At 42.2% G+C, this 16,554-nt stretch overlaps 1 protein-coding gene across 4 annotated transcripts in view; it reads left to right on the top strand.

Annotated features, from left to right (window-relative positions):
- Positions 1-16,554, top strand: part of TBC1D5 (TBC1 domain family member 5) — a 476,007-nt gene that overhangs the window by 418,367 nt on the left and 41,086 nt on the right. For all 4 annotated transcript variants that reach the window (XM_037061363.1, XM_037061360.1, XM_037061361.1 and 1 more), the window contains one exon: positions 10,060-10,223. In XM_037061363.1, the coding sequence (XP_036917258.1) occupies positions 10,060-10,223 (164 nt within the window). The remainder of the gene's footprint in view (positions 1-10,059; positions 10,224-16,554) is intronic.

Below are 16,554 nucleotides of genomic sequence, written 5' to 3'. Positions count from 1 at the left end.
TGGGAGTCACGCCAATGTGATAACAGCTCACGTGTCTGGAGGTGACTTCCTCTCTGGACCTTTAAGAATAAAACACTCACAGAACTGTCCTAGGGCAGATGCCGTGCTGCAGACTGGTAGATGGAGAAGAGGGGGATCAAACCACCTGCATCAGGGCAGTGTAACGACCAAGCAGAAACGGCTGCTGCTCACGAGAGTGAGGAGAGACAACTGAAACCCAAGAAATTATCCCTTTGGATGACCCTGTGTGGATCACTGAGGTTGTTACTGAGAAACGATAGCCCTGAAGCAGAACAAACAGACCCATCACGTTCTGTGTAATTACTCTAACAAGGCAGAGACCTATACAATAAGTAAAACAAGCTTGGGGAAGCATCAGCTAGAAAATGCATTTTTGTGGACCACTTATTCCAAAAGATGTTCACTAAACAAGTTGTTTTTGGATTGAGACTAAGATCAGAATTTGCCCTTTGTCTTCAAAAGACTCCATTCCATTTTCCTTTCATTTGAGGTCATGTTTACTACTGCCCACCTGGCATAGCCCTTATTAGGGCAGCAAGGTGCACACCTTTGCCCAGCACGGGCCTGGCATTGGGCCTGGGTTTGGATCCCGCCTCCATCCCTGTGCTAGCCGACCCAGAAGGAACAGCTGCTCCAAGGGTGGTTCTCAGAAGTGACCACGACACTGTCCCACAGTCAGGGCTGGAGGGTGCAACCTGCTCAGGTGGTGGTGATGCTGTTAGAGCCGTTATTTGTTTTCCCCAAACACCTTTTGGTTTTCAGAATCAAATTGGGAAGGAGCCAACTCAGCATACTCTACATTTTGTTAGTAATAACTTCCAATATCCTAAAACCGCATTTGCAGGCAAGGACTGGATCCAGCAGTGCTTATCGCTGCGGTCGGGCCACAGCACAGCTGTTCCAGGGGCTTCTGGTACAGCTTCCGCTTGCTCTCTGATGGCCACAAGATGTGTGCTTTTACTAAGCAGGCATCAGCCTTCTTGCTGTCTGTCACTCGAGGCCGAGGTAACAAAATGTCATCAGATGCGCCAGATGCCTCCTTTTCCCCTGGGCCACTGTGTGAAGTCAAGGTGATCCCCTTTCTGTGACCAATGCACTGGGCTTCCCAGGCTTTTCCCTTTCTGCTCTTCTGAGCTGTGCCTCCCCAGCAATGACCCCAGATTTCCTAGCCTCCTAAACATTTTGCTTTTGGACTTCATCCTATTTTCCACTGGTTTTGGTCTCATTGTCAATTACATGTGGATGGCAGGAAGCCCTGAACAATGTAATCAGACTGTGCTGGAGCTAGAGGCTCCCAGTAGTCTAACCGGCTGTGTGAACACTGTGGTCCGCACCAAAAATGACCCTCCCTGAGCCGCCACCACCGCCCCCCTCTCCAAGTTTTAAGATTTACCTTACACCGCTAATCTCCTGAGACAGAATTAGATCCTCCCTCCGCAGTGCTTCCTTCCAGAGGACTGTTGTTTGGACTGCCGTTTGCTCCTGTCACCTGGGACCACAGGCCAGTGTATGTACAAGTCTGTGTTTCCCTTGTACTGTTGTTTTGGGAGCTCCTGAAGAGCTCCCGTCATGTCGCGCCCCCATCCTCAGTGCTGGACAGAATTCTACTGGCACTTCGCAAGCTGTGCCCTATTTTTGGTTATGAGGGAAAGACTGTGTGCCCGCCTGATGTCGCTTAACAACTGGTCTGTATTTAGTGTATTAAGAACGCCTTAGACCATAAAATCACTTCTAATTAATTGCCTTGGGTCAGGGTTTCTGATAAATAAACAGGAGACAAAGGTTGTTTATGGGTAGGAAGCTTTGTGAGGAGTATCCTCAAGCTCAGCACCGAGGAGTGACAGGGCAGCGCTGAGCTGAGGGTGGATGGCCCTGCAGAGGCGTCTGCCCCGAGGCAAAGGCGGGGGGGAGGGGGGGCGTTTGTGCCCGGTCAGCCCAAACTGGACTGGAGCCCATCCACAGGGGAGGGGCATGTCCTTGGGCAAAGCCGCTCCCTTCAGCTCAGGGAGGTTTCTGAAAGGAGCTCCTAAGAACGAGCCATCTCCAGGCCAAACCCAGAGAGGGGGGAGGGGGGGTCTGGGCAGGGCACCACAGCAATAGATGTGAGAATGTGCCTCCAAGAATAAGCTTTAGTTTTAGTGCAACAAAAGAAACGATTAATGGCATTCCTATCAGTTAAAAACTTGAAAAGAGCCACTGTGCGGTCGTTCTGTGGGCTGTAAGCTTGGTGAGCATATTGACCCCTCAGTTTAGATGTGTCCAGGGGAGGCCTGGGTGATAGGCTGTCTCATCCGTTGATGAAAAGGGCAGGGGGGCCTGGGCGCCCTTTCTGCTGCCTCGGGCACGACTTCCTCTGGTACCTGGGCTTTTCCCGCAGATCCGCAGAGGAAATAGTCCGTCACCCTCTTTGGGAACATGCTGGAGACGCCATGTTCATAAGCTCTGAACTGTTTTTGTTCCCAAAGGGCACGAAAATGTTAGTAATTGAGGGGAAATATATCTTGTACAGGGTTTTTATGTGAGGTATAGGCCGAGAACTTTACTGCAGCCTCACTACATCTGCCCACCCTGCTAAACTTCCCAACCGGTGAGGCTGGTTTTGACCACAGTCCTTGCCCTCTGCTAAATCTGGCCTTTGTGAGACAAGCACCTGTAATTGAATACAAGAGCCCTGACCGTCAACTTTGTTTGTCAAAAAAGCCGTCTCAAAATACATATATATGTCCTGAAAATTGAGTAGATGAGCCTATTCCCCAAATGTGGTTGGTTTGGTTTTTTGTTTTTCTTCTTTGCTGTTTTGAATTAATACCTCCTTGGAGTCACTCTACATGATATAGAAATGAAATAATACACATTGACACAGTCTTTAAGTTTAAACAAGTCTTATGAAGTTATACATATGTGTGTGTGTGTGTGTATATGCTTGGAACAAATCTTATGTAGATATATAGATATAGATGTAGATATAGATATAGATATAGATAGCTCTACCTCCATCCTTGGGCAAATTTGTTAAACTCCCTAAGTTATCAGTTTTCTTATACGTAACTGATGCGGGTCCTGGCCAGCAGGGTCCGTGTGTTGTGGCCATAATGAACAAATTCACACAGACTACAGAAATCCTGTGGAGAAAAGGGACAGCATGGCTGCTCTCTGTGAGAGAGAGGGGGCCTTGGCCCCTGCCTGGACAGGCTTTTATGGCTTTTCTGGGTACATTACCGGGAGGATAGTCCTCATTTACTTATGCACAGGTTCACTTTAGGTGGTTACCTTCTACAGAAAACAAAGGAGAGGATGTTGCTAATTACTTCAAAGAAGAAGGATATTTGCAATTGCAAAGGGAAAAGTGGTTGAACTGGTTACACTCCATACACGGGAGGTTTGGCACAGACTTTAGGAAGTTACAGTCAGCACTTGCTGCCTCAATTCAGGGTGAGGGAGTTTTAACAAAAGCAAGTTTCATAGCAGCCTAGGTACAATACAGGCCTGATTCTTCACTGGAGAACCTATCCGTGGGCCTGGCTCCTGTGTGCCAGTCCTCACTTCCCACTGGCTTGTCCAAGTGGGAGCTGGGCTACATTCCCCTGCCATGCGGAACTATTCCCTGTACATAACTACCTCACAATGTCATTAAGACTAAATGAGGTAATAGTGTAAAAGTCCATATATGTCCTTGGACTAATGTTTTGCAAATATATTGTATAGTGTATTTTAATTTTCTAATCTCTTCTTTGGGTAGACAGACTAGGGGATACGTATTAGGGAAGGTTGGAGGGGAAAATGAATAGTACACAGAGGTAGTACAGATAAAGTCTAGAATCAGAGAAGGTTTTCTGCTCTTACAATTTCATCATGGAAACAGTTGCTTTATAAAAATTGACATAGCTTCTTAAGATTTTTTCTTTGATAATGTTATAAGTCCTTTTAAATGGACAGTTCTCCCAACAAGTTCAATAGAACTTTACTTATATATTATAAATATAAAACAGATAGCAATAATAGGTACTACCTCATTTCAGAAGTATCCAAGGCAACTAAAATTTTATAAGAAATGATATACATAACTGCTCACAACTATTTTTTTCATTTTGGAAGAAATGTGAAAAGTTGTAACAGTCCACAAAATTTTAAGTTTGTCCAGGAGTAGAATAAAATATAAATGATTCTACATAGCATTTTAAATTAACTGGGAATTTGAACTGTGATGTCAAATATTGAGAGTCTAGAGATTGTAAGTAGAACCTAATAACCAAAGCAGTCGTAAAGAGAATTTCCCATTTATTTGGCAGTTCCGTAGGTCAGAAGTCTGGTACAGACCTCACCACGCCCAAACTGGGGCATCAGGAGGCTGTAGGAGAAAATCATCTGCGCTCTCAGCAGAATCCCCTCCCTTGTGACTGTAGGATCAATGTCACCGTTTCTTTGGTGGCCGCCAGCTGAGGGCCATTCTCAACTAGACGATGCCACATTGGCTCATGGCCCCGTTCTTAACCTTCAAGCCCAGCAATGCGAGGTCAAGCCCCTCTCATGTTTCAGCCCTCTCCTTTTTCTTTAGTCACACCACCAACTCATATTTCTGCCTTGCTCCTCCACTTGAAGGACTTTGTGTTCACATCAGCCCACCATGATAACCTAGGATTTTCTTCCCATCTCAAGGTTCTTATTAACCTTAATCATGCCTGCAAAGTCCTTTTGCTATGTAAGGTAGCATACCCACAGGCTCTGAGATTAAGGGCATAGGCATCATTCTGCCTGCCTCGTATGTGACTTTTAAGGGAAGATATGAATTATCAAAACTGACCCAAGCAAAAGTAGAAAATCTTAGTAATGGAATGAATGGAGAAAAAAATCCAAAAGCCATCATTGTAAAACCTTTAAAAAGTCACCAGCACTGGAGAATTTTATAGGTGGGTGATTCAGATTTTGAAGAGATAAATTCAGCTGTATGAATGTAGAAAAAGCTAAAAAAAATTCATTGCATTTAAACAAAATGCTTTGGCTTCTTAGATTTACATTTTTTTCTTTAGACTTTTAGAAGCAATTTGAAACTCAAAGCTAAGCAACCATTTCTTTTGTTATAATTACAATACAATCTTCCATGACCCAAAGACAGTAAAAGCTATTTAAAGAGTAAAGGTCCAGGTAGCAACAAGAAAATGTGCATAAAAAGAAAAAGGAAAACCTAGGTTTATGATAAATACTTAGATTTATTCCCACTACATCATCTTGGGGTAAGAAATGCATTCCTAAGCAGAACCATGAAAACAAAGGCCATGAAGGAAAGTATGGACACACAGATACACACACAGAGGGCTGAGTTCCAGAATTAAGGAGGAGCTCCCCTTAATCGGCTCCTTAAAATAGAGTGAGCAGAGGCAGTTCCGATGGGACCTTCGCATGGCCTACATGACTAATGAGGCTGAATATGTTTCAACCTCCAGCCTCATTAGTTATCAGGAAACATCAAGTGAACATAATGAAGTTCTCCTTTCATTAGATTAACCAAATAAAAAATGTGATGAACGGACAAAGATATATCATATTACATTTGCACATATATATGTGAATATACATACGCACATCTGTTAAAGTCCTAGGGGAAGGCGATTTGGAATAATTCATGTAAGTTTAAAATGCACATACAGTTAGACTTAGTTCCATTTACGTAACTCTACCTAATAAAAATAACCAACTGTTTGTACCTAAGGAAAGGCCTCTTTAGATTTTTTATTGTCATTTAGTTTGTAAAGGCAAAAAATTGGAAAAATTCTAAATGTCTATTTAGGAAAGCTACAATTTTTTTCCTTCACAGCCATTAAAAAGAATAAGACAGATTTTTGTATAAGAGAAAGACAAATTTTCAAGACCCAAGTTCAGTCCAATAAGCAAGGCATAGGGGGAAACACTTTCGGAAGGCAGAATAAGGATTTCTGAAAATGTTTCTCTATAGACAACGAGATCAGTGGCAAAAATATAAAAGTCAGCTTTTTCAGAACTCAGGAAATGAATCAAAGAATTGCAACAATTTGAGGAGTATCTATTCAAGAAAAAAAGGCTGTATCTCCATTAGAACAGCATGATTTGTAGCCTTTTAACTTGCCTTATCCCTCCACCCCTCCCCAGGTCTGCCATAGTCTTTATTAACCATCAGCCTTGCGACCACTGGAGGAGAAAAATGGACTTGGAACACCCTAACAGTCCCGTTCCCCAGTAAATTGTAACTGTTTGACTGGTCCAGCAGCTCCCCAGAAAAGCCTCATTCAGAGGGCTTGTCTTTACTTGACCTAATTCAGAATTCACTAGGAAAAACCCTACCCATAGGGTATCCATCAACAATAATCGTGGAAATTACTTAACGTCACAGCTGCCCAAGGCAGAAATGGAGCAAGCAAGAGGCTAACCAAAACTGTAACAGAAAAATCGGAGGCTGGCCAAACTGAAGACCCACAGGAGTCTTGGGAAAGGTCCAGTATATCCCTGGGGTTCCAGAAGGACACACATGCAGGGTTGTGCGCACGTCCAGGGGAGACTTGAGAATGGCATAATCTCTCGACTCTGGATGAACCCCGAGGCCCTGCATGTGCAGAAATGAAGGTTAAAGCAGAATTGGGCATCTCTGCCGGAGCATTAAAGGCATGTCCCAGAGCACACACAGAACCCCCACCAATGGCTTTGAGACTTGCTGGTTCAAGGCATTTAAAGACAGGAAGTCTCTGCCTCGTTACTGACCACTAACCAACAGAAACATCAGTGGCCAAAGAATATAACTTAGCAAAATTTGTTTTAAGGAAGTCACTAAAAAATAAACAAGGTATAGGATGGGATCTAATTTCCAATGCTGCCACATTATTTTATTAAATTATCCAGCTTTCAGTGAAAATTCTGAGACATACAAAGAAACAGGAAAGTGGAAAGTGTAGCCCATATATGTGGAAAAAGCAGTCAACACAAACTGCCCCTGAGGAAGCAGAGACACTGGACCTTGAAAGACTTTAAATCAGCTATTATAAATGTCTTCAGAAAGCTAGAGGAAACTGTGTCTAATGAACCAATAGAATGTATGAGACCAATGTCTCACCAAATAGAGGATATTAATGAAGAGATATTAATTTTTAAGACCCCAAAAGATATTCTGGAGTTGAAAAGTACAATAACTAAAATTTAAAAATTCACTACAGAGGATCAGTATCAGATTTGAGCTGACAGAAGAAAGAATCAGAACTTGAAGATATGTCCATTGAGATTACCTAGTCCAAAATAGAGAAAGATAAAAGAATGAAGAAAAATTAACGGAGCCTTAAAGACTTGCAGAATACATGAGTCATACCAGTATACAGATGATGGCAGTCAAGAAGGAGGGCAGGGCTCTGACCAGGGTGGCTCAGTTGGTTGAGCATCATTTCACAAAGCAAAAGGTCGCCAGTTTGATTCCTGGTCAGTGTGCATACAAAAGGCAACCAACTGATGTTCCTTTCACACATCCATGTTTCTCTTCCTCTCTTTCTCCCTCCCTTCCCTTTTCTCTAAAAATTAATAAGTAATTTTTTTAAAAAAAGAAGAGAGAAAGGAGCAAAAAAAATGTTTCTAGAAATGGTAGCTAAAATATTCCACAGTTTTATGAAAAACATTATATATCTAAGAAGCTCAATTAACTCCAGGCAGTGTAAACTCAAAGACATTCACAGACACTTGAACACATTATAGGCAAACTTAAAAGTCAACAGCAAAGAGGGAATCTTGAAAGCAGCAAGTGAAAAACAACTCATGGTACTCAAGGGAACCTCAATAATATCAACAGCTGATTTTCATCAAAACCATGGAGACCAGAAGGCAGTAGGATGATATTATCAAAGTCATTTTTTGAAAAGATTGTCAACCAGTAATTGTATAGCCAATAAAACTTTCCTTCAAACGAGAAGGAAAATTAGGACAGTCACAGATAAAGATAGAATTTACTACTAGCCAAACTGTCCTGGGCCCTGGGCCCTGTTCTCCTCTCTGCTTTCCTAACCTCAGGGTTCTTGTCCTTCAAGGGTCAGCAACCCTATCACCCATTACAGGTTGGGGCAGAAGTGCCCACGGTCTTTTAGGGAATAACAGCGGTGGGAGTAGAACGGGAGGACATAGAACAGGCAAGGGGATGTTGTCAGACTGCGATGCAGCCGTCGCAAAAGTCTGCAAACTGAACAAGAAACTCTGGAGCCAAGATTTCTGACTAGAATGCCCCTGTTGGGTAGAAATGGGCAGGCTCTTTGTTGCTGATCACTAGCTAGGAAATGTGAAAACTGACTTTATGAAAGAGTAACTTTATTGAGACATAATTCATATACCGTAAAATTGACCTTTAATTCAGTGGATTTTAGTACATTCACAGAATGCTTAGCTGTCACGAGCATCTAAGTTTAGAACATTTGGAGTTAAACATGATTCCTCTCTTTTTCTCATCTCCCTAATACTTTCCTCAGTTTTGTCCAGAATCTGACCTCTTCTCACCACCAAGGTCTGATCATTCTGTTTACGTAGAGTTTTGCAGAGGCAAAAACTGATTTCTCTGCTTTCGTTTTTGCCTCTCCCACTTCTAATTCTGTTCTCACCATGGCAGCCACAGTGATCCTGTTCAAAGTAAGTCTAGTCATGTCACTTCTCCACTCAAATCCTCTAGTGGCTTCTAGTGGCTTCCCTTCTCCGTAAGAGTAAGCCACATCACCTACAAACCACTACCTGATCTGATCCCCTGCTTGCTCTCAGATCTCATCTCCTGTCCCTCGCCCCCTCCTTCTTAGCTGTAGCCACACTGGCCACCGTGCTGCTCCTTGAAAACACAAAGGTCTTTATCGGGGCTTCTGTGCTTGCTCGTCCTCGTGTTACCTGCAAAGCTGGCGTTCCAGTTTTTGCTCAGATGTCAGCTCCCCTCAGTACTCAGTGATACCTGCCCTGACCATCCTATTTAAGGTTGCAGCACATGCCCCTGCCACATTGTCCTTTTCTGCTTTGCTTTTCTCCACAGCACTTACCACCATCTGAAATCATGTACATTTTACTAATGTACAGGATGAGGCAAAAGTAGATGACAGTGGTGAATGTGCAAAACACAGAATTTCTTCTTGTATTATTATTTATTAGTTATCATACTATTTTCCATACGAGGAACTGTACGCCTACTTTTGCCCCACCCTTTACTTGGCTGTCTCCCCCTCCCTAGACAGTACCCTTCCTGAAGGATAGGCTTTTTATGTCTCCCCACGCCCAAAATTGTCTAGCACTTAACTGGACCTTCAGGTACTAATGGTTTAATGGGTGAATGCAGCAGGTATTTTACTAGGTCCTTAAGTTCCCATAACAATCTTACTGAGTAGCCCTGTTTGTTAGTGAGACCTGCATGGGTCTGGCTGCAGCTAATTCTGCGTATCTGACTTCTACACCACGCTGCCTTCTCAGCGGGCATACTAGAGCCCTTGCTGTGGTCTGAGGGAGCTTTATGGAGCATTGTTGGTGATCACAGGTGCGTCCACTCTCACACAGGGACCAGTCTAGAAAGAGGCCCTGTGGGCCAGCACCTTGTCCCTATTTCTAGATGCTCCTGCCAGAGGCTAAAGCAGCCATGTGTCTGTCCTGCAGTTAATGAAAAGGAAAGAGACCCTTTTGAAAAACTGATGCCGGATTTTAATTTTTTATATGACTAATATAATATACACTATAATATTTCTGTTAAGGAGGATTCTATTACTGAGGGTCCAGTCTTTTAACCTATGATTTCTAAAAACTGAATTATTTATGTTTTGTATGTATACAACACTTGGGACCACTGTAGGGTAAATTACACGGAGACAACTATCACGTACTTCGTTGCTTCAAAAAAATGGCAGCTACTCTGATACATAAAAATGAGTGCATTTTATTGCTCCAGAGTGTCCTTTTGTCGACAGGGTGAACAAAGAGGTATCATAATTACTAAGAACAATAGGTTCGGTAGCTACTAAGTTCAGTAGCTTAATGAAAGAGTGGCGTTTCATTATCGTTACTTAATTTCTCTTACAGGACAAAGTTCTAAAAACATCAGTTCGTCTCCAAGCGTTGAGAGTCTGCCTGGAGGCAGAGAAACCACCGGCTCCCCACCTTTGTCTGCTGCTAAAAAGGATTCCTTCTTCAGCACCATCTCGCGCTCCCGCTCACACAGCAGAACCGTGGGCAGGAAAGAATCGGTACGTCTTGAGCCATGGTTTTCTTGTTGTCCCTCACTTTCCCCCAGAGCGACGCATTCGTTAAAGCTTCTTATGCAGCTCTTACCATTTTTACAGACTAAAATGAATTAAAATAACATAAAAAATAATGGGTATTTTAAGGATATGTGTATATTACACTGAGGTAGAGGGGGGATGTAGCCATCAATTTAAAATGAGTTAAATCCCAAATCTCAGTCCTTTTTTCCCCTGAAAATGCCTTCTTGTCAAAGCCTGTGTTTTTTCCCTAAAATGTAGCAAATAGGATTATACCAAATAGGTTAAGACACTAAAACAAACCAAGCTGTTTTTTAAGTTTCAAGTATTTCTTGAAATTTAAAGTAATTATTTAACCACTTATTTTTAAAAGTTATACAAATTAAATTTGAACTGTGGTATATTGGTAGTTGTTCTCTAAAAGTCTTTGTAGACGTTACTCAAAATAATCTATCTAAAGCAAATCTACTACTTAAAAAAAAACCTGCTTGTGTCTGAAATTTTTTAAGCCAAATCACCATAAATAAAACATTTAGTCACATTTTATAGCTAGTGTAACACAATATTCTACTATGAAGCGTTTATCCGTCCATTGGAAGAAGATAGAAATTCAAGGTCTTACAAGACAGAATCTAGCTGTTGCTGAGATAGCAACAGCTTTTCCCTAAATTAGGGGGAAAATTGAACTTTTGAGGGATAATCATTTACGGTACATAGAATAGGTAACAACACGGTATCTCTCTGTATGGCTGTGTATGGCGTTGGGTCAGACGCTCAGCTTCATGGTACTTGAGCCACATCATCTGCCAATCAAACAACAACATGCTTTGCTCTCTGAAGGGAAGAGTTCGGTGTGTCCTCTCCTGGGGTCCTTTTCAGCGGGTAGGAACCATGATCCTCTGATTTGTGGAAGAGCAGAGTGGAACTTTCATTTCGAGATGGCAGCTTAATGCAGGAAGTCAGCTCTGCTCCCTCTCAAATTCCACTCCGGGGATAGTTGGCGTGGTTAAAGATAAACCCCTGAGGAATAAGAAAGCGGAAGAGGAGACAACAATAAAAAATTTCGGTTGCTCAGAAAGTAGACGTTAAGTGCTAACTAACTTAGCGCCCTAAGAAAGCTAGCTGGATGCCAAAGCAGTAGTAGATAAAAACCAAGAGGCATCCTGATTTGCATTTAAAATCTGGAAGCTCAGAAACTGGAAATGGAGTAAAGGTAGAGCCGAAGACATGAGGATTGGTCAGAAGTCACTTCAAAAAGTAGTTAGATTCCCTTCCCCACCCTGGCAGAAGACCAGAGCTTTCATTCTTTGGACAAAGCAAGATCGGGCACATGCCAGTGTGGCACCACCGTCCTGGAAAAGGAGCGGTAAGTATGTTTACCTACTGGATTTGAGGACAAAGACCTCACCCCTCTTGCTCCCCAGAATCCCACTCTGTTTGTCCCTCCAGGCAGAAGGAGTTTTCTCTAAGCAGAAGTCACAAATGAAAAAACACGTAAACATTCTCAACTTAGTGGTTTTTCAGAGAAACCGCCAGTTTACCCTCAGTGAATCATAGCCCATCCAAACACAGGCCTCTCACTTAACTTAGTTTACACTGTTTTATGTGAGCAAGACAGCCAGGGATCACCAGATACTTGTAGAGAGCATGGGATAGTGACATAGAAAAAAGAAGTATCGTTCGTATCTTCATTTTGCTGTTTTTGTGTGAGTACCTGGTACATAGTAATTAAACAAAAATAACTCAAGTTAAGCTCTGGACATGTATTTACCTTTGATTAGAAAATAGTAAATAATGATATTAACATAAAACACCTCACTTTAAAAATACCATTCTTTTGAAATTCGTTTTCTCAATGGCTCTTTAGGTAAAAACAAAATAATAAAATGCTATTAAACAAAAATGCCACTGGGAGGAAACAAGTCAATGCAGGAGTAGAATGCTCCAGAAAAAATACTCATTCATAAAACAACCACAACAGAGATCCTTAGAAATTAAAATACAGTATCTACAAGGTAAAAACGTGATAGAAGAGTTGGAAGATAAAATTGAGTTAAATCTCCCCAGAAGATTTAAGGCAGAAGTGGAAGGTAAGAAAAAATATATAAAGAACCAACCCCAGAGATTCAAAATCTAAAAAACAGGAATTCCAGAAAGACAGAACAGATAAAATGAAGGAAATAATCAGAAATGCAATTCACCTTGTTTCCACTAATGAAAGACCTGAAAAAGTCACGGAATGTCCCACACGAGTAAATAGAACCCACACACAGACCTACCACTGAAAAAGGTCAGAACTCTGGAAACAATGTCCTACAAGCTTGGAGAACTGGGTGAAGAGAAAGATTTCCAACAAAAGATGGAGAATTAGCAAAGCCACACAGTTCCTGCAGCCACACCAGAAACAAGGCCATGGAAGAATGTCCTCAGCATCTGAGAGAAAATTACTCCCACCTACACTCAACACTTAACCAAACCAATTAAATGTGAGGATAGAGTAAAGCCACTTTCAGACATTCAAGAGTCCTAAAATGTATTCCCGTGCACCTCAGAACCCAGTGGAGGATTCATGCGACAGAAATGAGGGCAAGCTCTGAGGAGGAGGAGTGCCCGAGAACAAGTGAACAGATTATCCAGAGCAAGACGAAAATATTCCCCAGATGGTACTGTAGGGAGATCCCCAGACCACTCGGGGAGCACAGCTACTTAGCAGGTCCAGAGAGCAGCAGCCAACCCAGATTGAGGCAAGTTAGAAGGTTCCAGTAAGTTTTCTCCAAAAAGATGAAATTGTAAGAGTAGCTAATATATTTGAACAAATTGAGAAATATACAAAACTACAGATGAAATTGGATTTAACGTCATGATAACTTTAGAGAAAATAAGCCAGTAAAACACAGGACAATCAATAACCCCAACGAAAAATAAAATAGCTACAGGAAAAGGAAGAAAGGTTATGACAGACCTTGTAAGGGAGCCAAGGCTATGGTTTATGTACACAGCATAATGTCAGCCTATTGACTGTTAATCTAATCCAAGTCATGATAAAAATTCAAGCAAACGGAGTGTGGGAACAGTGTGTTTGTGGGCAGAGGGGAGGAAACAGGTGGTCCACAGTCATTAGAACAAAATCCTCATCTTCCATAGTGTAAAATTAGTGTATGAGGGGGGACCCTGAAAAACGATTTATTTATTAAAATTGTGTACTTATTCTTACATGTTGAAACTTCAGTCCCCTTCAAAGGGCTGTCCATTTGATGCAATACACCTATGGAGACCTTTTTTCCACTGCTCAGAACAGTTGTGCAACTTGTCAATTTTGATGCCTTTTAGTGCTTCTACCATTTTTTGTTTCACCTCTTCCACATCGGCAAAACGTTTCCCTTTGAGGACTTTTTCATCCAAAGAAACAAAAAAGTTGCTTTGGGTAAATAAGGAGGGTGGGGCATGGGGGTCATGCTGTTTTGGGTCAAAAACTGCTGGACACTCAGCACTGTGTGGGCAGGTGCGCTCATAAATCACTCATCATGAAATGGGCAAAAACGTTCAAGGACTCTTCAAAAAAAAATCCACTGAAGCCAAAGGCAGCCTCTCACAACACCACCAGCTGGCGCACTGATACAGATGCGTTCCTTGAACACTCACCTTGAGGGGAAGCGTGTACTGCAGGGGGCCTGCCCTCCTAAGGATTATCTGGGTTTGGGGGGTCCTCCCTTGTAAATACTTGAGAACAGCGATTTTCAACCTTTTTCATCTCATTGCACATATAAACTAGCTACTAAAATTCCACAGCACACACAAAAACTACTGTTTTCTACCAATCTGACCAAAAGGAGGTATAATTTTGATTGATTTACAAAAATATACTCTTTTTTGCTCCAAAGGGATTTTTTTAAAAATCAGGTTCATACTTATATATAAGGATTTCTGGTACCAAGAATTAGCCAATGAGATGCAACTGTATCACGTGACCTATATATTTATGGTTTAAGGCAGAGCATTCCCAGCAGACACTGTTGTTGTGTTGGCTGTTGTCAGCTCTGTATTTGGCAGTGTGGAGGAAATGAGGGCAGTGCCCCTGACTACATAGTCAGGTACTGCATGTTTTAAAAACTCTGGCGGCACACCAGTTGAAAATCACTGCTGTAGAAAAATCAAGAAGTAGCCATAGAAGCTAGAGATACAGAGATGAAAAAAATGGGTAAAAGAATTGAAAGTGGTTGCTTCTGGAGTGCAGGAAGTGGAGGGTGGGGCTGTGTGAACTGTTTTTCATAACAAGCCTTGTGGGGCCACTCGACTCTTCAAAGTGTTACATATAAGACTTAGTTTAAAAATAATAACTTCAAATAACAACAAAAATAGAACGTGTTGACTTAGTAAGTTGGGAGGTGCCTGCCTGTACAAAGAGCATGTCTATGAAGAATCAGAATAAGGGGTAACAAACGGGAAAGGCATATGGAGAGATGTTTCATTTGCATTATCGTATTCTGGTGGCATATGGATTAGTCTCCGATACCAATTAATTACTTTTCTTTATGGTGATGCTGTGACTTACCACTGAGAAGTGGAGCAAAAATAGAAATAAGAGTGAGTCTCACCCTCCACATAGACCTGCTGTGAACCAGCAAACAGAATGCCAAATTGTTATTCTAAATTTGATATATTTCCTAGCTTGTGCGAACTATGCGGGCAGAAATTTTCGAGAGAAAGCTGTGTCTTTCCGAGTAATGGGCTAGCTGATTGTTTTATGAAATAATGGACGGTAGTCAGTGCTCTTCACCTAATAACTCCAGTTTTCCCTCATTCTAGACACGGATAGACTTGTACCTCCTCACCCCCGCCCCCCGCNGCAAAAATAGAAATAAGAGTGAGTCTCACCCTCCACATAGACCTGCTGTGAACCAGCAAACAGAATGCCAAATTGTTATTCTAAATTTAATATATTTCCTAGCTTGTGCGAACTATGCAGGCAGAAATTTTCGAGAGAAAGCTGTGTCTTTCCGAGTAATGGGCTAGCTGATTGTTTTATGAAATAATGGGCGGTAGTCAGTGCTCTTCACCTAATAACTCCAGTTTTCCCTCATTCTAGACACGGATAGACTTGTACCTCCTCACCCCCGCCCCCCGCCCCCCCCCCGTGAGCTGTCAGAGCCACGTGACTGGTTCTGTCCAGTGAGTCTGAGCGGAGGTCCTCTGTTCCTGTTGTTACTGCAAGCCCCTCCCCCGCACTCTCCTTCCCTCTGGCACGGTGAGCAGAGTCCACCTGCCAACCCGTCAGAGACAGGACGTGTGAGTGAGAAAAAACCTTTATTAGTGTAAGGTGAGAGTACTGCTTATCACAGCATAACAGTTCGCAGTTGGAACACGTTCAGGCTCATAACTGGGCATCATTCGCCCGTGGGAACCACACCCCAATCCTACCCCCACACCCTGGAGTGGTTGCAGTACCACCAGAGCCGACAACTGGGCACAGGTCATCTCCAATCCTACTTTGCTTGCGTTTCCAGCCCACTACGGTGTGACACGGGGGTATTCCATGTCCTCAGAAATGGTCACGGTAGTTTTTCATTAACACCATCAGCATCAGTTTTCACACAGCACGTGGCCAAAATTGAAGCAAAGACACCTCTTTCTTTGGGTCCCTGTGCCTTAAATTATATGGCATCTTGCAGATTTCAAGACTCAGATGATATTTTAAAGTAGCTCAGGGTCAGGAAATTGTTTATGTCAATTAAGAAAAGGATGAAATAGCAGTTGCAAGAGACATTAGAACAAAAATAATCTACTAGTAGTTCTCAACCTAAGTGTAGCTAAGTCTGCTTATGTTTCGAATCTAATGATTGAGAAATGATTTTCAACATCAGCATAGTCATGACATACTCCAGGCAAGTGTCATATGCTCATATTAAGTCTCAGAACTTACTTCCTTTCAGTATTGCCTTTTTGTGTGTCAAATCCTTTCCGTAACCCACAGGCTGTCTTTAGGTGAAACTGTACACATCTGTTCCTGTCCATGCCTCTGATTTGGCCATATCATGGGAGAGTGTACAATTCAGCTAAGTCTTTAAAGCGATAACTAATTAAGTGTTGTGCCATATGTTTGTAAAAGACATCATTATGCTTCTTTTCTGAAATGTGAGCAGACCAGCAGGAAGTTTTAAAAATGACCTTACTTCATGGTCGGTACTAGTGTTGATTTGAGGATTGGCATTTGCTCAGGAAGAGAGTTCTCCCTGTGCTTTGTTTCAATGAAAAAAGCCTGTAGGGTTCACCTAATTCAAACCCGGATTTTAACCAGGCTCTGAATTTTCTAGTCTTG

This window comes from Sturnira hondurensis, unplaced genomic scaffold, assembly GCF_014824575.4.
Source record: "Sturnira hondurensis isolate 20B ecotype Veracruz unplaced genomic scaffold, ASM1482457v3 Scaffold0013299, whole genome shotgun sequence".
Classification (NCBI taxonomy): Eukaryota; Metazoa; Chordata; class Mammalia; order Chiroptera; family Phyllostomidae; genus Sturnira; species Sturnira hondurensis.
The sequence above is the reverse complement of the archived record's forward strand: the minus strand, read 5'-3'. Positions and strand labels throughout refer to the sequence as shown.